Source organism: Chrysochloris asiatica, unplaced genomic scaffold (genome assembly GCF_000296735.1).
Source record: "Chrysochloris asiatica unplaced genomic scaffold, ChrAsi1.0 scaffold00057, whole genome shotgun sequence".
Taxonomy (NCBI): domain Eukaryota; kingdom Metazoa; phylum Chordata; class Mammalia; order Afrosoricida; family Chrysochloridae; genus Chrysochloris; species Chrysochloris asiatica.
Window position 1 is genome coordinate 17,591,077 of NW_006408575.1, and position 23,362 is coordinate 17,614,438.

General features: G+C 40.2%; 1 protein-coding gene across 1 annotated transcript in view; it reads right to left on the minus strand.

The window, feature by feature from the left end:
- CLINT1 (clathrin interactor 1) overlaps nucleotides 1–12,681 on the minus strand; it is an 86,254-nt gene extending 73,573 nt beyond the window's left edge. The window contains exon 1 of the mRNA XM_006863935.1: nucleotides 12,563–12,681. Coding sequence (XP_006863997.1) covers nucleotides 12,563–12,603 — 41 coding nt within the window. The 5' untranslated portion in view covers nucleotides 12,604–12,681. The remainder of the gene's footprint in view (nucleotides 1–12,562) is intronic.
- Nucleotides 12,682–23,362: the final 10,681 nt, after the last annotated feature.

Sequence of the window (23,362 nt, forward strand, 5' to 3'; positions counted from 1 at the left end):
AGATGATCTCTCAATTCAGGTGGGATATATTCAAGGTCATATTTTGGCTCTTGTGGACTTGTTTTCATTTTCTTCAGCTTCAGTTTGAATTTGCATATAAGCAATTGATGGTGTGTTCCACAATCTGCCCCTGGCTTTGTTTAGACTAATGATATAGAGCTTTTCCATCGGCTTTCCACAGAGGCAGTCAATTTGATTTCTGTGTATTCCATCTGGTGAGGTCCACATGTATAGTCATCTCTTATGCTGTCTAAAGAAGGTATTTGAAATGAACACATCATTGACTTAGCAGAATTCTATCATGCAATCTCCAGCATCATTTCTATCACCAGGGCCATATTTTCCAACTACTGATCCTTCCTCTTTGTTCCCAACCTTTGCATTCCAATCACCAGTAATGATCAATACATCTTAATTCTATGTTTGATCAATTTCAGATTGAAGAAGTTGGTAGAATTCTTCTATTTCATCCTCACTGGCTTTAGTGGTTGGTACGTAAATTTGAATAATAGTGGTAATAACTGGTCGTCCCTGTAGGTGCATGGACATTACCCTATCACAGACAGCGTTGTACCTCATGACTCGTCCTGATATGTTCTTTTGACAATGAATGCAACACCATTCAGATTTAATTTGTCACTCCTGGCATAGTAAACCATGTGGTTGTCAGATAACCAGTCCATTTCAGCTCACTAATACCGAAGATATCGATGTTTATGTGTTCCATTTCATTTTTGACAATTTTCTAATATTCCTAGATTCATGCTTCATACATTCCATGTTCCGATTACTAATGGATGTTTATAGCACTTCACCACCACCACCACCACAACAACAACAGCTGTTTCTCTTCATTTTTAGTTGTGCCCCATCAGCAAATGAAGGTCCCTCTGGCTTTACTGCATTTATGTTATCATGCTCAATTCTACTTTGAGGAGGCAGCTCTTCCCCAGCCATATTTTGAGTGCCTTTCAACCTGAGGGGCTCATTCTCCAGCACTATATCTGACAGTGTTTCTCTGCTATTCATAAAGTTTTCAGTGACAAAATATTCGGAAGTAGTTTGTCACTCCTTCTTCCTACTCTATCTTCGTCTGGAAGCTCATCTAAAACCTGTCCACCGTGGGTGACCCTGCTGGTATTTAAAATATCAGCGGCATAGCTTTCAGAATCACAGCAACTCACAAGCCACCACAGTAACAACACACTGACAGACAAGTGGTGGAAAAGATTATGTAGAACTTATTAAAGTTGTGGAATTTGTTTAGAGGCCCAATGATTGAGAATTTGATGCTCTCAGCTGCTACAGAGTAGATTCCAACTCATAGTGACTCCACGTGTGCAGAATAGACATGTCCCAAAGGGGTATCATGGCAGTGACCTTTCAGAAAAGGACTGCTAATCCTGTTTTCCAAGGTGACTCTGGGTAGTCGCCTACTTTTCAGCTAGTAATCAAGTACTTAACCATTGAGCTGCCCAGAAATCCCTTTGAATTAGGTATACAGCCAGTCTCTGACTTAAAATGTACTTGAGTTACTAATAACCTGCACTTGTGACTACCTGTTTTGATATATCTTAATAGGGAGCTCTGGTAGCGTAGTGGTTACGAATTGGGCTGCGAACCTTAAGGTCAGCGGTTTGAAACTACCAGCCGTTCTGCAGGAGAAAAGATGAGGCTTTCTACTCCTGTAAAGATTTACACCCTCGGAAACCCTGTACAGGGTTGCTATGGGTCGGAACCAACTCGATGGCACTTAACAACAACATTATTACTAATATATACTACATACAATGTTGCAGTACGTAATTTGCTGGTGTTATTCTCAGATGTTCACTTGATGGTCAATGTTATGATTCAGTGTTCAAAACACTGCTATGGTCTGGTCCACAATGAATCCTATGTTAGTGTAACAAAGTTGGGCAATGTTCAAGTCTAACAACATACAACAATTGTACTATGCATGTGCCTGACAGCTATTATGACTCCATCTTCATTACAACACTGATCCTGATACATCAGATTGGATTTATAAAGATTCCTCATAATAAAATGAAATAATGAAAAAAAAAAAAAAAAAGTGTTTGACTTAATTTAGAATCACTTCATGACAGAGTCGTTAAGGGGAAACCCATCCTAAGCTGGGGATGACCTGTGTATACATTATTTTAATATAACCAGTTCATGAATTTCACATTTTTAAGGGTATTTACAAGATCCTTCTTAAGAACAGCTAAAATTGTCTTTTCCTATCTATAAAAACACCTGCTTGATTCCCTGTCAATGAGAGGCATCCAGTTTATACACAGTATTCAAAGTACTGCAAGAGACCAAATGTGTATCAGATATGTGATAGTGGTGGGTATGTGCCGGGGAGTCAGTTCCGACTCATAGCAACCCTGTACAGGGTTTCCGAGGCGGCAAATCTTTATGGGAGCAAAACGCCTCATCTTTCTCCTACGGAACAGCTGGCAGTTTTGAACTGCTGACCTTGCAATTCACAGCCCAATTCGTAACCACTTCGCTATGCAAGAACAAAAGATTATACATTCAACTGGATTTAGTTTAGAAACTTAAGTACTGTAAACTTTTTCAAAGTAATTATAACTTGGTAAGATACACATTAGTAATTCACCTATTAATGAAATGACACAAGACTATAAACAAGAAATTAGGATTAGGAAAATAATGTTAAATATCATATACACTCTGAAAGCATATCATCTAGATTTAAATGCTGACTCTTATTTTCCAGATGTGTTACCTTGGGCAAGTTTCTGATCTTTAAAACACCATTTCCTCATCAGTAAACTGAGGAGATAAACAGTGTTGTCATCACTGTTCTCAGCTCATGTTAAGTACCCAATAATTGTAGAAGTATCTGGACTTGAGGATTTCTTTTGTAACAGGTACCAACTTACTAAACTTAACATGTTCACCCAAAAATATTTACTGAGTATCTCTTGTGTGTTATACACTGTATTAGCATTTTACAACAGTAAGGCAAAGTCCCTGCCCTCAAGGAGTCTACGATCCCCGAGACAGCAGACAAATACAAGAATGAGTCCAAAATTATCCGTACTCTGGTTATCTTAAAACACCTGTCCATGTCCACAGCTTATGACATTAAGCTAGCATGTGAAATGATTCTGTCAAATAGATTAGTGGCAGTGGACTATGTTGCAAATCATCCGCAAATAAGCCAGGGCTCTGCCTATGAAATAATTCACAAGATTTCGGTTTCGAAAAGTTTGTGCGAGATGAGTACTGAGACAACTCAGCATAAACAGAAGCATTTGAACATCTGCAAACAAAATTCAGACCGATACACAAAGGAAGGTAAAAGTTTCTTAAACAGCACAGTATGGAATTGGAAACACCCTCAATTGCTGACCAACAAAAAGTTAAAAAGTCAGCCACCAGCTAGAAAATGGATGCTTATAGTTTTCCAGGATTCTCAAGGACCAATATTGGAACACTATCAGGAAAAAGGCTCAACAATCAACAGTGCTCATTAGAGTGAGATGCTCACTGAAGAGCTGAAGCCTAAATTTCAAATTAAACACAGAGGACTGCTACCCAAGGACTTTGTGATCTTGCATAACAATACACAAACCCACACTCTTTCCACACAGTTGACACTCTGCAAAAACTTCGTTTTGAGGTATTAAAACATCCACACTATAGTCTTGATCTTGCTCCATAAGAGTTTCACCCGTTTGGTCCCCCTGAAAACAATCCTTCAAAGACCAAGATTCACCTCTGATGGAGATGTGAATGAAGATAGCAGTGCATTCATAGCTTACAGCTCAACCTAAAACATTTTTCAGTAAGAGAATATGAAAGGTTGACAGATGGACAAAGTATATTGAAAGGCAATGAGATTATATTGAGAAATGATGTATTTGTCTTTTCTAAGAGTTCATTAAAATACATTGTACAGCCAGAGTGAGGCCAATTTTTGACACACCCACGTACATATACATAAGTGAAGGAAATTAATCAGGCAAGCACATGGACAGAGGGGGGGAAAGAGCAATGTGTGTTCAGGCATTCTGTTTAGGAGGCGAGTTGACCAAGAACACAGTCAAGAGCATGGAAAAATGGTAGTAGGTGAGCTCAGAGGAGGCAGTACAGAGTCAGATCATGTAGAGGCTTGTAAGCAGAAAGGTGAGAAGCTACTGGAGACTTAACAAAGCTGAGTTAATACTTTTGAAGAATCACTCTTGCTGCTTTGTTCTTGTTGTTGTTAGGTGCCACAGAGTCAGTACTGACTCATAGCCACCCTATGCACAACATAACAAAATATTGCCCGATCTTGGGCCAACCTCACAGTTGTTGCCACGCTTGAGTCCATTGATGCTGCCACTTTGCCAATCCATCTCGCAGGGGGTCTTCCTCTTTTTCTCTGACCCTCCACCCTACCAAACATGATATCCTTCTCCAGTGACTAGTCCCTCCTGACAATAAGTCCTATGTATGAAAGTTTGGCCACCTTGGCCTCCAAGGGACATTCTGGCTGCACTACTTCAAACACAGATCTGTTGGTTCTTTTGGCAGGCCATGGCACTTTCAATATTCTCCTCCAACACCATAACTCAAATGTAGCAATTCTTCTACGGTCATCCCTATTCACTGTCCAGCTTTCTCATGCATATGAGGTTATTGAAAATACCATGGCTTGGTTATTGAAAATACCATAGTTCTCAAGCTGACATCTTTGCTCTTCAACAATTTAAAAAGGTCTTGTGCAGCAGATTTGCCTAATGCAGTATGTCGTTTGATTTCTTGACTGCTACTTCCATGAATGTTGATAATTGATACAAGAATGAAGTTCTTTAACAACGTCTATCTTTTCTCCATTGATAAGAAAGTTATTTATTGGTCCAGTGGTGAGGATTTTTGTTTTCTTTATATTGAGATATAATCCATACCGAAGGCTGTGGTCTTTGGTCTTCATCAGGAAATATTTTAAGTCCTGTTCACTTTCAGCAAGCAAGGTTGTATTATCTGCATATCGCAGGTTGTTAATGAATCTTCCTCCAATCCTGATGCCATGTTTTTCTTCATATAAATCAGCTTCTTCGATTATTTTCTCAGCATACAGGTTGAATAAGTATGGTGAAAGAATACCACCCTGTAGCATACCTTTCTTAATTTTATACCATTCAGTGTTCCCTTGTTCTGTTTACACAACTGCCTCTTGGTCCAGGTACAGATTCCTCATGAGCACAAATAAGTGTTCAGGAATACTCATACTTCACATCTTGCTGCTTTGTTGAGGGTAAACGAGAGGGTAAGAGTTATATTTGTCTTCATGAGAAACGTATCACACTTTCAAGTCAATTTAGTAACAAACTTGTAATCAAAAGCTAAACATATGAAACTAAGGACATCACTTAAGTATGATGGCTTTAACTGCAAATTAAAAAATACAGTTTTAGTCATACACCCTTAAATCACTTGAAAAAATGAAAACTGAAAAATATGGGAAAAAATCTCAGCATTTTCATTTGCATTGATCTGTAACGATTTGCAAAAAAATGCACTGAAAATAGCAAAAAAAGCAAAATGAATTTTTAACACGCCTTTTTCTACTAAAAAATTTAAGGCTATCTGGGTTATTCTTGTGTGAAACATTTTAAAAGCATACATGCACATTTATCACATAATTGTAAGCTTGTGCAAATCACAGAAAAAGATTTTTGAATACCCAGAACTGGTGTGGTACTGTAGGACAAGCCCTAGACTGTTAACCACAAGGCCAGAGTTTGTTTAAACCCACCAGCCACTCCTCGGAAACCCTATGCAGGGTCACCATGAGACGGCACTTAACAACAAGAACTTAAAATATTCTTCTAAGAATTCAGAAGCTAAACAAAATTCATCTATCAAAAGACATTCTAAAATAATTGGCTAACAAAATGTTTTTAACGGCTGTAAATTGGATGCAACACGAGAATATGTCATGTTCTTTTACCTGTATTTAGCTTTTGAGTTAAACAGATTCCTGCTAAGTCAAAATACTTTCTTGCCAGTTTGGGCGACTATGCTGAGTAAATGGAAAGTCTTTCAAGCTTTTCATATACTGTTCGTCTGTTTCTGAGACGATAAATTTGGTATCAGATGTTTTAGAAGATTTTTCTCTTTGATACTTTTCAGGTTTCTTTAAGGACAAACTGTCAACTTCAATTTACATTCTAAAATAAAGTTTTTCACATTTTAGAAGAAATGTTTTACATTAGAAGTATCTTTAAAGTCTTGCGAAAATACAAAACAAGCTAAACAAAATTATTACAAGGACTGGCAGATGGAAATTGCAATATGTCTTTCCAAACACTTTATTCTGCAACATGTCTTTCCAAAGAATATTTCTGTAATATGCTTTACAATATTAAAGAAGAAGCATTATGATTTGGTATACACAACAGACTTGTTATATGAGCTTTCTGTCTGTTGAGCTGCAGTTACAGTAATGAGTGTGCACTCAAAATAATGATTCGTGGATTAAGTTATCAATTTTATAAACCTGTAAACAATTTAGTTTAATCTCTTATTTCTCTCAAATACTACATTCCTTTGATCTTTCAAGATACTATAATTATTCTATACAAAACAGCATTAATTGTGTTTTAAGAATTTATTATAAGTCAGGAACTCTGTTAAGTGTTTTGTTGCTGTTGTGACGTGTCATCAAGTCAGTTCCGACCCATAGCGACCTAGTATAGGGTTTCCGAGGAGCAGCTGGTGAGCTTGAACCACTGACCTTGCAGTTCAAAGGGCTTTGTAGTCTGGCACATTAACCCACCCAGCGCCACACCAGGACTCCTTGATAAGCGTTTTACATGCATTTAATTCTTACCTTCATTTTACATAAGAGATTCTACTCTAATGCTCAGAAGTGAACTAAAATTAGGGTCTAGTTCTGAGTTCTAAGAAGACAGTGAGGGACAGGGTAACCCAAAGAATGAAAACAGAGAACCAAGAGAGGAAATAAGAGTGCTGGCACATTGTCGGGACTGCAACCAATGTCAAGGAACAATTTGTGGATGAACTATCACAGTACTGTGAATTTACTTGATACAACTTTGCTATCCAAAGCCTTCTTACTCCCACCAAATGATTGGTGTACAGGGCTCTAAGGCTGGGATTGGTTAGTTCTGCCAATTTACTAGGTTTAAAAGAAGTCACCTCAAAAGCAGGAACAGATGATCCCCTAATACTATCAAGAAAGAAGAGCCAAGAGCAGCGCATGAAAAGCAGGTTTCTAGAAACAGGAAACGAATCCACGAATATAGAAAAAAACGTAGAAGATTCAAACGAGGAGCTACACTGTTGAAAACTAGGAGTACTGCTAAGTAGTAGTTAAATAAATAAAAAAGGCCAAGTACTTTAGTGGACAAATCAGAAAACAGATGAAAAACTACCCGTAAAATAACACTAAGGGGCACAGGAAAACGTAAGAGGCACTAAGTGCTTTTTAAAAGCACCTCAACAGTAGCGATAAGCAGACTAAACTACAGGAAATCACCCCTCAGAAATGCTGGCAGAAGATAAATGAAACTCATCTTTCTCTGGAATTAAATTCTTTAATATCTACTACTTGTGTCCAGTTACTAGAAGACAAGGAAAGCAATTTATTGTTTCGGTAGTAAGTTACCTATAATTGCTTCAAAAAAACCTGATATGGGAAGACTAGAAAGCTGACTTAATCATCTTTGCTTTCAAGATGTTAGAAGCAAACTGAACAGAGATTTACTAGTATGATAGGTAAAAATAAAAAAATATATGGGGAAAGTATCTGATGACTGAAAGAAAAGCGAAAACCATGGATAAATTCCAGTGTGGTTGGTTTTATTACATACTTGTGGTGGCAAGGCAGGTATTGTACTTTTCAAATTCAGAGAATACAGCTCTAAACCAATAAATAACAAATGTAGTTATCTGTTGAAACACAGAATAAACTACTTAAAAGCAAATAACTCTTCTGTGGGGTCAACTAGACTAGAACATAAGTTTCTACAACTTTATTACGGTAGCTAATCGTTTAAGAACAAAACATATGTAAATAAACATCAACAAAAATTAGCTTATGGGAAAAAAATGCAAGCTATCCTTAAGAGAACTTAGCATGAACTGACTGTATCTACAGCAGGTGCCTTAGGGCCCTGTTTGAATCATTCATTAAAAAAAAAAAAACAGACTAAGGGTCACTGATGAAACAGTTTGACCATTAATATTATACTCTGCAATGAAAGTAACAATAGTAAATAGTTTTTGTCTGTCTGCTGTGTTCTTACCACTGCATTTCCCAAATTTAGAACAGAGATAATTTAACAAAACTCAAGCAGCTTTCAGTTTATACCATCTATGTTGTTGTTGTTTTAAGTGTTGTGGAGTCTGTTCTGACTCACAGTGACTCTGTATAGAGTTTCCAAAGAGCAGCTGGTTTGCACCGCTTATCCGATAGCGCTGGAGTCCTGGTGTGGTACTGTGGGCTAATGAATCAGACTTCAAAGTCGTTTGAACTGCAGCGTTGGTGGTTCAAGCTCACCAGTTGCTCCTTGGAAACCCTATACAGGATGTCTCTGTGGGTCATAAACAACTCGATGACACTTAACAACAACAACAACATCCGATAGCACCACACCAGTACTCCAGCTGTAGAATGACAAAATATGTAAGTATCCTATTTTATTTCAGTCTCAAATAGAGGAAGGGAGGTCATAGGATGACAGTAGTCAAGATAGTCCTAGTTGGTAGGAGTGGTTCCACTTATCCTTTCCACCACAGCCCGTCTCTTCTGTCACTGGCCTATGAATGGAAGGAAGTTGATACTCTCAAGATCCAACTGGCCTATGGTTTTTATCTGCCTTCCCTCATTTCCACAATATTTGTAAAACAGTTCAATTTAATACCATCAAGAGGGACAGTAATTGTGTGGAAAATGACTGCCCTGCCCCTACAAAACTCAAGGTCTCAAAACCAATGCTTTAAACACATCATACTTAATAATTGTTATAACACAATTTATATATGAATTATTGAGAACTACCATTTTAGAACTAACAATAACTCCTCCAGGCAACACATTTTAAAAGAATGCACTTTTCTTTCTGGAGTAAAAAATTACTGGTTAGAATTTCTGCTACAAGTCCTAGTTTTCCTGAGTCATAGGTTGCACTTATTTATTGCACAAAGTATTTAAATATAACATTTATTGATTACCACATCAGATTTTAAACACTTCTCTTTTAAATTAGCTCTGGAGGGTAATGACTTTCCAAATTGTACCTGACATTATGAAATACTGGCTCCAATTTTCTTTTTCCTTAATGGACACTCACTTTTCCAAATAACTAAAGCTGGAAGTCTTACTTCAGCCCAATCCTTTTACTTTCCAGACAAAGAAACTAAGTTCTGGAAACTCCTGCAATTCAACTTCAAATCACAGAAAGCTATCTGAAGCTGTGTCAGAATTTGAACTTAGGTCTCCAAACTCCCTAACCAGTGCCCTTTCTATCACAGAAATTCTCACTGTATAAATCAAAGCCCTGAGAGTAGTCCTTAGTCCATTTGGTGTTCCCTCTCTTCCAAGTTCCCTCCTCTTCTTATCTCCTTGATAAATAGAGCAGCCATTCTATGGATGTGCTCCACTTCCACTATGGCATTTTAAGGTGCACAGTTTAACTAGATACAGAGGTACAGGGTTCTGTAGGATGCTTACATTTTAGGAAGAATGTTTTTCTCTTCCTGACGGTGAAAGATAAAAATTAAAGCCTGAGTATTCCTCAGTAACTCATGTTTCTAATCTTAATATCATGTGTCAGATACCCACAAAAGCTTTAGAAAGTCCTTGGTGGCAACATGTTCTTGAATAAGGTGGTTAAAGTCTCCATTCTAAATTGGGTAGTAAAAAGGACCACAGGAATTATTTTCTCAACAACTATTGTTGTTACTGTTAAGGGCCGTCGAGTCAGTTCTAACCCATAGTGATCCTAGGAGCGACTGGTGAGCTTGACCTGTGGTTCAAACTGACTTGCAGTCCAGCGTATTAACCCACAGAGCCACAACAGGACTCTCATTCACTAAATGACTTGGTAACTACTCATGTGACAAATATAATATGAAGTGCTTAAAATTGAAAAATATTAAGGTAACAAGACAAATATGGAAGAACAGCAAGAATATTGCTTTGATTTCTGTCTCCTAAGAAATGTATGTTGTTGTTGTTAAGTACCATGGAGTCAGTTCCGACTCATAGTGACCTTGCACAGGGTTTCCAAGGCTATAAATCTTTACCAGTAGCCTCATCTTTCTCCTGCGAAACGGCTGGTAGTTTTTCCAACTGCCGACCTTGAAGTTAGCAGCCCGACTTGTAACCACTACATTACCAGAGCTCCTTAAGAAATATATGTTGTTGTTAAGTGCTGTAGAGTCGATTCCGACCCATAGCGACCCTGTATAGGGTTTCTGAGAAGCAGTTGGTGAGCCTGAACCGCTGACCTTGCAGTTCAAACAGCTTTGCGGTCTGGAGCATTAACTCCAAGAAATGTATAACCTCTTCAAATTTCTGGATCTTTTAAATTTAGGCCTTTAAGATAACAAGGTGTTTCTTAGTGTCTTGTTTTTCCCTTCTGTTCTGCTATCATCTGTCTTTTAGAACAAAAGAGTTAGTTTTAGTCTTTAAAAAACGTCAGCTGCTCTCCTAGTCTTTATACAATTTATTTAAAAACAACCAATGAATCTGGATCTGGAAATCGTCATTATTTTATCTTTGGTAAGCAAAAGCAAACGGTAAATAAACAGTAAAATAAGTTCAGAGTAAATATGTGAGGTCTTAATAGCTATTAAAGTAAATTACTTTTCAAACAATATCTATTACGAAAGTTTATCCAACTCTCATTACCAGACTATCTGCTATGATTATCAAAAATAACCATACAGTACCACTGTAGGATCAGCACTGGACTGCAAACCACAAGGCTGGCAACTCAAACCCACCAGCTGCTCCTCAGAAACCCTAGACAGGGTCACTGACTTGGAACCGACTCAACAGCACTTAACAACAACAACATAGGCAATCTAAGCCTTGCAACAATAATCTAAGGTAGGTATTTTTCATTATCCTGCACCTAAGGAAACTGGGACACTGTGAGGTGAACTCCATAATTTGCCCAGGGTTAAGGAGCTCTGGTAGCGTAGTGGTTACGAAATCAGGCTGCTAATCTGACGGTCAGCAGTTCGAAACTACCAGCTGTTCCGCAGGAGAAAGATGAGGCATTCTGCTCCTGTAAAGATTTATAGCCTCGGAAACCCTGTACAGGGTCGCTATGAGTCGGAACCGACTCCACGGCACATAACAACATGAAGCATCAACCCAGTTATGCAGGTTCTGAAACCTGTAGCAACTATATGGCATCCTTGGTAGCACAAACAATTTGACAATAAAGTCAAATTTCAGTTTTTATGTGATGCATTACTGAATTGTTCACAGGGCTTGAGTGAATGATTCTGTGTTTTGTTGTAACGAAAAGTTCAAGTTTTCCACCTATACTTCCGGATTTTAGGCTGGGTGGGTGGCACACAAGAACTGTTTTTCTCACCATCCTTATTTCATAATCAGTCACAAACCCAAAAGGAAGGAGACTAGCTAAATTCTTAAACTTTATTTCCTGCTGACCTAGACTATCTGACTTAGTCACTGTTCTATCTCACCAACCCAATCTAAGTGTTAAAAATTTCCTAGTGCACTAAGACACCAAAGTCAGCATTTACGTTTTTTACGGAAATCAACTACATAGTAGTCATTTTACCTGTCAGAGAAGTAAAAAAAAAAAAAAAAGATCAACAGAATAACAGAATATAAATCTGGAATTAAACCAAATGGTTAAGTGGCCCAGAAATGGAACAAAAATGCCTCACCAAAAGTGGAAAGAAAGCAGGAAAAGAATCAGAATAAGTTATAGGTGATCTACTTTCATTAGTGGTAGAAAGGCAAAGGATGAGTCGCCTCTCGAGTAACTTCAGCTTGACCACAATGGCCACTTGTTACACCTACCTCCCACTCCAACAAATTTCAGGTTCAGTAGGAATGAAAAGAAATGCAGCCAGGTAAATAATATACTCCGACCAGGCCTAAAGATTCCACAGCACACCCTGAGGAGTAGAGATCGAGTCTCCCCAAACCCCAAGATTTCCTAGCTGCCCAGGAGGCAAAGCTCACAGCCTGGGGGCAGAGAGGCCCCGGGCGGGCAGTGACCCAAGCTCTGAACAACCCGCCAGCGCTCCAGGGAAGGGCAAGGGAAAGCAGGTGGGAGCAAGAGCAAGGAGGCCTGGGTAGAACAGAAGGGGGCTAATGGGACGTTTTGAAAGGAGGGAGGGTCCCTACCCAGCCACACAGATCGGGACGAGGCCCGGGGCCGGGGAGGGAGTCCGCCGCCGCCATGATGGGGCTGCCCAAATTGGGGGGCGTGACGCCAGCGGTCCCTCACGCAGGGCCAGTTTCCCTCCCGTCTCCCCTTCCCAGCGTGGGCCTCGGCCACAACTGCCCCCCGATACTCACGCTTTGTCCACCAGCTCCCGAACCTTCCACATGTTCAACATCGTGCCCGGAGCGGGCCTGGCCGCCGCCTCCCTCTCCTGCTCCCCACGGACCCCGGAGCACGTCCGTGCCGGGGCAGGTCCAGGCCAGGGTCGCTCCCCGCCTTCTCAAACTCCCCCAGTTGTATCTTTCTCTTGCCACAGCCGCGGCGCCGCCAGTGACACGTCGAGACGCGGCGGCAGAAGTGCTGCGTGGACAGGAAGTGGCTGACTTTCCGTCCGCTGCGCTCGGAGCATGTCGGAACTTGTAGTCTTCTATGTTTACAGAGCGGGCTAGTTGCGGTTGGAGAAAGAGCTGGTGTATAAAGTTGAGATGATTTCTCTTTTACTACTCTTCTCCCCACCCATGCGATCAGGAATTCTTGGGATGACGGAAAAAGCACAATTTGTCGTCTTGGCTTTGTACGATAAGCACTGTACTAGCAACGTCAAGGTTGGCGGTTCGAGCCCGCCAAGATTAGAATGAGGCTTTCTGCTCCCTTAGAGTCGCTGTGTAACAACAAAATTTATTCCTTGAACAAATATGTTTTGGACATCTTTTCATGTACTAGGGATGCAACAGACAACATAAGAAAATCCTTGCGTTTGTGGAGTTGAGATTCTAGACGGGAAAACAACAACAAAAAGGTAAACAAGTATATATTATAAAGGTTAAAGGCCATGAAGTAAAATGAAGCAAGAAATATTTCCTTCTTCCCATTTTGGAGCACCTACCAATAACGGAAATAGCTAACGTACTCGTTGATGACTTTTTATACCATATGCCAAGCACTTTGCTAAACTCTTTACACAGATGATCTCACCTAATCTACACAATTTACTTTCTGCCACACACACAGACCTCTGCGTTCCCTAGACTAATGTATTTAATTGCACTGTTCAAAAGAGGACAAAAAAAAAAAACCTTAAGGAAAACTTAAAAAGCTTTCACGAAGACATACGGATTATTAAAATATAAAGGTGGGGATAAAACCCAGGTGGCTGAATCATGGCTTCAGTTTCTTACCACTCTGCATGTCAAACAACATGCTATAATCTAGTGTCAGGATTAAATTTTTCACAGCTACCACGTGTTATAAACAGGCAGCAGTGGCAACTTTCCCAACAGAATGATGGCTTTTCATCAGCAGGATAAACCATCCAACCACTAAGACTAACCTATGTTAGAAGGCATCCCTTAAAAATTAGTGATCTTCTCAGCTGACTTAGAGTTTGGGCACTCCCCTATGAGAAACACAGAGAGCAGTCCTCTGTGGAACCAGAACCATTTTAGACAAAATGGCTCAAAGAACACTGGGATTCTGTATTATATTTCCTCTTAACAAATCTACCTGGGCACAGGAGGCAGAGGAGAAGGACCAATGCCAGCAGCTCTGAAGAAGGGCACGCAGAGGAAACTTGTCAGATACAGCTTCCCTTGACCCTTTTGGCAAAGGAAAACTCTAGTCAGCTGAGAGTGAGTGAAGTTCTTGGCTTCTAAGGAAAGGCAAATTATTCCCCAAGTAGATGAGTGGATAGGATGAGTCATAGCCCTCACCTGGAGGAGAACTTGAATTGAGGAGACAAGAGAAAATCTGGATGCCAGTCCTATTTCTGCCTCTTAGTAGCCACTTGACAAATTACTTAATGTCCCTTGGTAACTAAATGTCCTCATCTTTGAAGAAAGGATAACAATATCCACTCTGCCACCTTACAGATATGGGTTGTAGGGAGGATCACATGAGATAATGAATTCTCGTGAGACAGCAGTCTCTAATGTAAATCTAGGACCAGCAATGTCAGCAATCCATCAGCAAATTCTTGGGGCCCTGCCCCAGACCTACTGAACCAGAAAGTCTGTGGGTGGAGCACAGTAATCTCTGTTAAACAAGTCCTCCAGGTGATTCTGATGCACTTTCAAGTTTCAGAACCACTGGTGGTGTGGTGGGTTAAGCATTGGGCTGTTAACCACAAACTTGGCAGTGGCTGGAAGAAGATGAGATTCCATGCTCCTGTAAAGATTACACCTTAGAAACTCCAAGGAGCAGTGCTACTCTGTCTACAAAGGGTCACTATGAATTGACATTAACTTGATGATAGTTGATTTGGTGTAGGATCATGCTTCTTAAATGCAAAATATTACTATGTTAATAATGATGTTGTTAACTGTTGAGTCGGTTCCAACTCATAGCCACCCGGTATAGGGTTTCCAAAGAGCAATTGATGGGTTTGAATTGCTAACCTTGTGGTCCAGTGATAAGGAAATGTCACTGGCATATGTGTTCCTCTGTAACAAACACATTGCTATATTTGGTTCTTAACTTTCAAATATACTTTGTTCTCTGGCCTTCAGTTTTCTTTCCTGCTGCAAATTGAAGAGGTAGTATTTTAAAAATCTTTCCAACTCTAATTCTGTGGTACAGTGTTTTATTATTATTATTATTTAGGTAGCTACGTGATGTCCTCTTAAGATGCTGTATTACAAAGCTCAGAAATTCAGTTCACTCTTCATGGGAATTAGCTATAGAAAAACAACACTATATAAATGACACACCTAAGAACTTGGCAGGCTTATGTTCTTAAAGTATAATTATGCATACATATTCCTTTAAGTGTTTTCTTGTAACAGTTTCATCACTTCATTTCTCCCTTATCCATCTTTGTTCATGTTAAAGCTGCAAGAAACTTTAAGTCCATTTGATTCAACTACCTAAATTTTACAGTTATTTTCTTTCTATAAATATTTATTAAACACCTATGTGTTAGCAATGGGAAATTCAGCTGCAAACAAGACAAAACAAGGCCACAGCTTTCTAAGAACTTAAAGGTGGTTGGAGAAAGGAGATCATACTCAAGGAAACATTTAAGATAATTTCAGAGAGTAAGAGCTTGAAAAAAAGTAAAATAAGATAATGTGATAGAGGATGATGTTAGTGAAGGTTAATATTAGGAACTACTCAGGATCTCTTTGAAGACACAATCTTTCAACTGAAGCTTGAATGATAAAGAGGAGTGGCCATAAAAAAGATCTCTAAGGAAAGAGTTCTTGATGGAGGGAATAGATGCAGGATCTGATCCACAAAGGAGAAGTGAAATTAATTATGTCCAGTTATGGAACTGAGTCTCTGAATGGTACAAACAATTATAAGTAAGTGCTTTGCTTCTTACCAAAATGTTACTATGAATCCACCCAGAGGTGCCTTGCAGTCCTGATGTGGTGCTGTAAGATATACAATGGATTGCTACCACAAGGTCAGGTGGTTCACATCCACCACCTACTCCTTGTCAGATCTCTGTGAGTCGGAACTGACTCAACAGCCCTTAACAACAACAAGCTACGTGCCTTGGAAGAAAGCACAAGTTTTCTCTGACACACATGGGGTCACCATGAGTTGGAATATACTCAATGGCAACGTTGTTTTTGTTTTTATGTCATGGAGCTAGGAGTCCCTGGTTGGTTCTAAGTATAAATGTACATTACTGAAAGGTTGGAGGTTCTTCTTTGTGGCAGTGTCATCGAGTCAGTTCCAACTCATAGCGACCCTGTCTAAGGTTTCTGTGGAGCTGCTGGTGGATTTGAACCATCAATCTTGCAGTCTAGTGAATTATCCTGCAGGACTCCAATTACTAGAGGCAGTTTAGAAAGGGTTCCCATAAGGTTTGGGGATTAAAGCCAAAGAATAGCAAGTTGGAGGAATTGTCAGACAGAAAGAAAAAAGAACAGAAATCAGAGCTTTGTCAAAATAGTAGTGTTTTTGCAGACACAAAAGGAGTTGCAGAGGTGGGTAGAGAAGAGCAGATAAAGATGAGAGATAGGTAAAGAAGTGGAGCTTTCAAAGACGTTTGTATTTCATGCTGAAAAGATTTCCTTCAAAGGATACATGAAAGAGAAACTCTTTTGCATATTTAAGAGCTTGGTGAGTTAACTTTCAAACCCGTGGGTCCAGGGTCCACCTGCAGAATGATTCTGGTACAAAAATAGCCACCTGGCCTCTACCCAGGCCCTGTTGTCATGTTCACAGCAATTCCCAGTCAGCCTTAGTTCTCAGTTATCCAGACACTACAATGTCCTGATTCCTTGGTAGAAAAATCCAGCTACCTGGGCCATCCAGAACGGATCACATATCCACAACTCCACCTTTGGTTCCAGAGAGCCTAGAGTGGACACAGAAAAAGCAGACAGGGAGTTTATTCAGAAGTGGTCTCCAGAGATGAACCATTTGCATGTCAACAAAGTGTTTCATTTTTAACTTTTATCTTGCAAGTTTTGGAGCAGTTTCCATGGTAACTTCTTTGTGGCAATTTAAATATGTCCATGGTAGAAGAGTAAACAAGAAAAGGCCCCACCTACCCCTCTTCAGGAAAATATGTATTTTTCATTAAATGAATGGATGCTTATAGTTAGGCCAAACCAGCACATGTTTTGACAGAAAATGTTTTATTTATATGTGAGCAGCAGTTGGAGGCAGTGGATGCTGATTTTTTACCCCATGTGGTTGACTCCTTGGTGTTTCTTTTGGAGTTTAATTTGTGGTACTCCAGTGTAGTTCTGGTGTGGCACTGTGGACTGCAAAAGTGTTTTGAACTATAAGGTTGATGGTTCAAGCTCACCAGCTGCTCCTTTGAAATTCTATACAGGGTCGCTATGGGTTGGAACGGACTTGACATCACTCCACAACAACAATAAGCATGGCAGCTGTGGAAAGGCATCTCCCAGAATTCCCTTCAAAAGAACCGGTTTTGAGGAGTGTAGTTGGCTGACAGCATCCAGCAGTTACCACTGTTCTGGAATCTGTCTCACTATTTGTGTCAAGGCCATGCTCACCTTGGCTAGTCCTAGCCAACAACTGAGAAATGTGTGCTCAAACTGGCCATTTCTTACCATTCAGGACTCTAATCATTGCCTTGGGCTCTCCAACTTGGCCCAGTTTCCCCAGAGCTTCGCTGTCATCTGAGGCTCTCCCAAAAACAACTCTCCTTCCTCCTCTCTCTCCCTAGACAAGAGTTTCTCTGACACTCTTCCCATCTACTCTTGTTCCCCCTTCCCTTTATCCTTCAGAGATGTGTCCTCCAATAAATCTTTGATACTTTTAATTTCATCTGGGCTTCTGCGTCCTAGAAGGCTCAAACTGAAACAATAGGCAAACGTTTGTACCTTGGTTTCATTAGTTGAGCCCATGAGTCTTGAAACATAATAGTACCTAGTACAAAATAAGCACTAAGGAATTATTAGAAATGCATTATTAATAATGGTACTAATCTGTAAAATTTCATCAATATTCAATAAGTATTTAGTAAGGAGCTCTGGTAGCGTAGTGGTTACGAATCGGGCTGTGAACCGCAAGGTCAGCAGTTCGAAACTACCAGCGGTTCTGCGGGAGAAAGAGGAGGCATTCTGCTTCCGTAAAGATTTACAGCCTCGGAAACCCTGTGCAGGGTCGCTATGGGTCGGAACCGACTCCACGGCACTTAACAACAACAACAACAAGCATCTGTTATGTTCAGGGCACTGTACTGAGTGTTGGACATACAGTTATAGATAAATAAAACAGAGTAAACAAGTAAAATGACATTGTAAGTGTGTTGTTGTTGTTGTTAAGTGCTGTCAAGTTGATTCTGACCAATAATGACCCTGTATAGGGTTTCCATGGAGCAGCAGGTAAGCTTGAACCACCAACCTTGCAGTACAAACGACTTTGCTATACATTAGCCCATAGTGCCATACCAGGACTCCATTTGTAAGTGTGGTACACTTAAAATGAGCTGAGGATTAAATGAAATAATTTATGTAACTCACTTCCTATTGGGTCCTGTATGTATTAAATACCAACTAATTTCCGCTTGATTATTATTATCAAATTTCTTAACTTTTCTGTATCTCAGTCTTATTTTCTTGTAAACTGACAAGCTGGTCTCTCAGAATATCCTAAACGGAACCATGCATCTTAAAAAAAAAAAATCCTGTTGTGGTTAGTAGCCGTTGAATTGACTCCAATTCATAGTGATTCTGTATAAGATTTCCAAGGAGTTAGATTTGAACTGCCAACCTTGCAACTAGCAGCCCAGTGCTTATCCTACAGCATCACACCAGGACTCCTGGACATATTTTAAAAACACAGATAGCTGGCTCTGTCACTGGAATTTCTGAGTCAGTATGTGGTGGCTTTAAAAAGTTGTAGACTTTTTACATGATCTTTTTGAAGCCCCCCTCAAATATGGATTATATTTTCGGTTGTAAGTGACAAATGCAATTAAAACTAGCTTACACAAAATAAGAGATTTGTTAACTATGGAGACTGAGGAGATCAGAGTCAAAATTTGTTTCACAATTTAGCAAATATTGTTAGTGCTCTGTCTCTGTCTCTCATTCTCATCCTCCCTTATTGCAGTTTTCTCCTAGTGGCAGGGCATAGGGCTACCAGCTTGTGGAGAACAGGTATCATTTCTTTGCAACTTGCCGTTCAAACCGGAAGAGATCATTTTATCTTCAATCGTCTGAGTCTAATACAGCAGGGAATGAATGATGGTGATACGGTTAGTTTGTACCAATCTTGGAATCAATCATATCTCAGAGAAATACTAAAAGTCCAAGCTGAATTCAGAAGAGGACATAGAATGAGGGATATCTTTGCTGATGTCAGATGGATCTTTGCTGAAAGGAGAGAATACCAGAAAGATGTGTGCCTCTGATTTATTGACTATGTAAAGGCATGTGGTTATATGGATTGTAACAAATGATGAATAACACTGCGAAGAATGGAAATTCATTCAAAAACACTTCATCGTGCTCATGAAGTAACCTGTACATGGATCAAGATGCAGTTGTTCAAACAGAATAAGGAATTACTACATGGTTTAAAATTAGGAAAGGTTGTGCAGCAGGGTTGTATCTTTTCACCATACTTATTCAATTTGTATGCTGAACAAATTATCTGAGAAGCAGAAATATGTGAAGAAGAAATAAGCATCAGGATTAGAGGAAGATGCATTAACAACCTGCAATATACTGATGACACACCTTGTTTACTGAAAGTGACAAGGGCTTGAATATAAAGATCAAAGATTACAGCTTCATTATGGTTATACTTCAACATAAAACAAAAATCGTCACAACTGGACCAATAAACAACATCATGATAAACAGAGAAAATGAAATTGTCAAAAAGTTCATTTTAGTTGGATCTACAATCAATGTCCCTGGAAGAATCTTTCAAGAAATTAAATGACATATTGCATGGGACAAATCTGATTCAAAAGAGTTCATTAAAGTGTTAAAAAGCAAAGATGTCATTTTGTGGACTAAGTTGCACCTGACCCAACCCATGGTATTTTCAATTGCTTCATATTTATGTGAAAGTTGGATAATGAACAAGGAAGATGGAGAATTGATGCTTTTAAATTATGGTGTTGGCAATGAATATTGAATATACCATAGACTACCAGAAGAATGAAGAAATCTGTCTTGGAAAAAGTCCAACCAGAATGCTCCTTAGAAGCAAGATGGAGGAGTTTGGTCTCACATACTTTAGACATGTTCTCAGGAGGGATTATTGTTGATGGTGTTGTTAAGTGCCATTGAGTCGATTCCAAGCCATAGTGACCCGGTATAGGGTTTCCAAGGAGCAGCTGGTGAACTCGAACCACCGACCTTGCAGTTCAAATGACTTTGCAGTTTGACGCATTAGCCCCCAGCACCACACCAGGACTCCATCAAAAGGGACTGACCCCTGAAAAAGAACATCATGCTTGGCAAAATGGAGGGACAGTAAAACAGAAGAAGATGCTCAAAAGATGGACTGACACAGTGTCTGCAACAATGAGCTCAGACCTAGCACTAACTGTGAGAATGGTGCAGGACTAGACAGTGTTTCCTTGTGTTATACATAGGATTACTCTGGGTCAGAACTGGCTTGATGGCAGCTAACAACAACAATAGAATCACAATGAATGGAGAAAGAAGAGTTCTCTGAAGAAAGCAATGCCCTGGCAAGAGTAACTGTTGTTTACTGCTTACTGTAGGTCTAAAGTGAGGACTTGTTAGTTTCCATCAAGTCATTTGCTGTTCATGACAACCCTATGTGTTATAGAGTACAACTGCCCCAGAGGGTGTTCTAGGCTGTAATAGCATAGAAGCAGGCCTTTATACTGTGGTGCCACTGGGTGAGTTTGAGCATAAACCATTTGTACCACCTAGAGACCTCAAGGTGAGGTCTTAGGTGTCTGTATTTTTACAAATAAATAAATACGTGAATTTTCCAGGGATTGGGATTCTCTGGGATATAAAATCCTGTCTTCTAACTCTGACACTGGATTTTTTTAGAAAGGCCTGAATTTCACAGAAGTCGTTGAGCTGTGCAGAGCGAAAGAGAAAAGAACACCATGGGGAACAACAGAAAAGAGAAAGAAGCAATGAAGAAGGAAGGAGTTAAGTGGTCTGAGGCTGCTGAGAGTCACCAGCATTGTGCAGCAGGTAAGATGATAGCAGGCATGCCCTTGCTAACTGTTCTGCCAACAGTTGGGTTCTTCTTGGCTGAAATTCAATCCCCTTTCAGGATGTCAGCAGGGCTTAGTTGAGCCAATTCAGAAAGTCTTGTGGATAATCTAAAGGACTAACACATTCACAAGAATGTGTAGTCACTAGCAGGGGGTTGGGAGGGGAGAGGGAGAAATGCTATTGGAATCCTGTCCCTGCACCCCTCTATGCATTCCCTCCTTTGTCTCCTGACCACAGGTGACCCCAGAGTGGCCATGCTGATGCTAATGCTTTGTTGTTGTTAGGTGCCACTGAATTGGTTCTGAGCCCCAGGGACCCTAAGTGTAACAGAACAAAACACTGTCTGGTCATGCACCACCCTCTCAATCATTATTGCTATGTGCAGTGTAGCAAATTATTTCATGTCTCTTCTAGCTCTAGTCTTTGTAAACACCCACCAATCAACTTTTTCTTGATGTGTCTGGGTAAGAAACGGTAGGTAAAGATGCTGATGCATTATATGATTCAGCTGGAAGTGATTTTTAACAGGGCTTTTTACAAATCGGGATGCAAACCGCAAGGTCAGCAGTTCGAAACTACCAGCGGTTTCACGGGAGAAAGATGAGGCTTTCTGCTCCCGTAAAGATTTACAACCTCGGAAACCCTGTACAGGATCACTATGAGTCAGAATCAACTCCATGGCACATAATCAACCAAGTGTGATTGGTCGGTTTTGCTACCCTACTGGGTATAAAGTGAGCCATCTCTGAAACAGAGGTGGGTTATTTTACTAAGATCAAAAAAGAAGAGCTGTCAGTGGAGTGTATCCTCTGCACCTCCTCATCCTGGAGACGGAAACTTGTGACATTGGAGGATTGGCAGAGGGCAGAACCAAGAACCAGAGCACAGAAAGAGTGGTGGGCTTCCAGGTCCATGGTTCATATAAAGCTGAGTGACTTTAAGCAGGAGGCTTGTTTGCAGAGTGGGATGCCTCCAGGCATTTAATTGGGGGGTGGGGTGGGGGAGATTGAGCTTTGAATGTCTGTAGCCTGGAGTTTACAGAGGAGTGATACACCCTTGGGCATTTGTCAGCAGCTCTTAAAGAGCTTTGTAACATTGCCCAGACAGGGCAGAGGCCAGGCAAAGGGGCCTAGGGTTATAGAGAAACCTGCCTGTAGGCACAGTTTAGGAGAGGCTGTTCTTGGAAGTACATTAGCAGCTGTACTTGGAAGGAATGAAAAAAAACAGCTGTGAATGTGAAGTCTCTGAAAACACGATTCACAGGAAGCCAATATGCTGTTAATGGAGTAATGTTGCTGTTAAGTGCTGTCTAGTCAGTTCTGATGCATAACAACGCTATGCAGAGTTTCCAAGGAGTGGTTGGTAAGCTTGAACTGCCAACCTTGTGATTAGCAGTTCAGTGGTTATCCTACAGTGCCACCCAGGATTGCTAATGGAGCAATAGGCAGTGAGAATTGATCCTGCACACTTGAATCGAATTTCTGGTGAATGGAATAGATGTCAGAAAGCTGTCTGACTTTAGAGGCACTGTCTTTTTTGGGTAAGGCCAAGTGTCCCCTTAAAATTCCTATGTGCCCAGAGTTCACACTGAGGCTCTAGGAGTCCTGGAATTTTATCAGTTCTTCATAACAATTGGACTTGAAACTAGAGGTCACTGCAACAAAACTTAAATGTATCTGGTGGACAGAATCACTACACTTTAGTGAATAATGAATATGGCTTAGAATTTGAGGCCAGCCAGCCCAAAGGCATGCCTTCCTGGTGGGAAAGAGTCGAGTGCTGTTGAGTCGGTTCTGACTCATAGTGACCCTGTATGGGGTTACCTGGTGAGTTTCCTAATGAGGAGCAGCTGGTGAGTTTGAACCACCAACCTTGTGGTTCAAACTGACCTTGCAGTCCAGTGTTTATCCTATGGAGTTTATATTCTAATATGAAGTATACATATACAAACAAGCATAAACCATGGCAATATTTTCAAGGAAGAAATGTGCAGGAAGCATTAAGAATACTGGCTATATGTTACTAGTAAGACCTTGGTCCACACCCAGGCAACATTGCTTGATTTTTTATCTTCAGGCCTTGGGCCCCTCCTTGGAAAAATGGGGCTGATAAGAATCTCTGTCTCAAAGGGTTTTTGTGAGAAATAAATGAGATACCATATGTTAAACATCTAGCACCGTCCCTGGAATGTAACAAAGGCTCATTAAGTATGATCTATTATCATTGCTAAACTGTTAGTATCCAGAGGTCACAGCAGAATATGGGAGGGGGTTTAGAGGAGGTTCATTA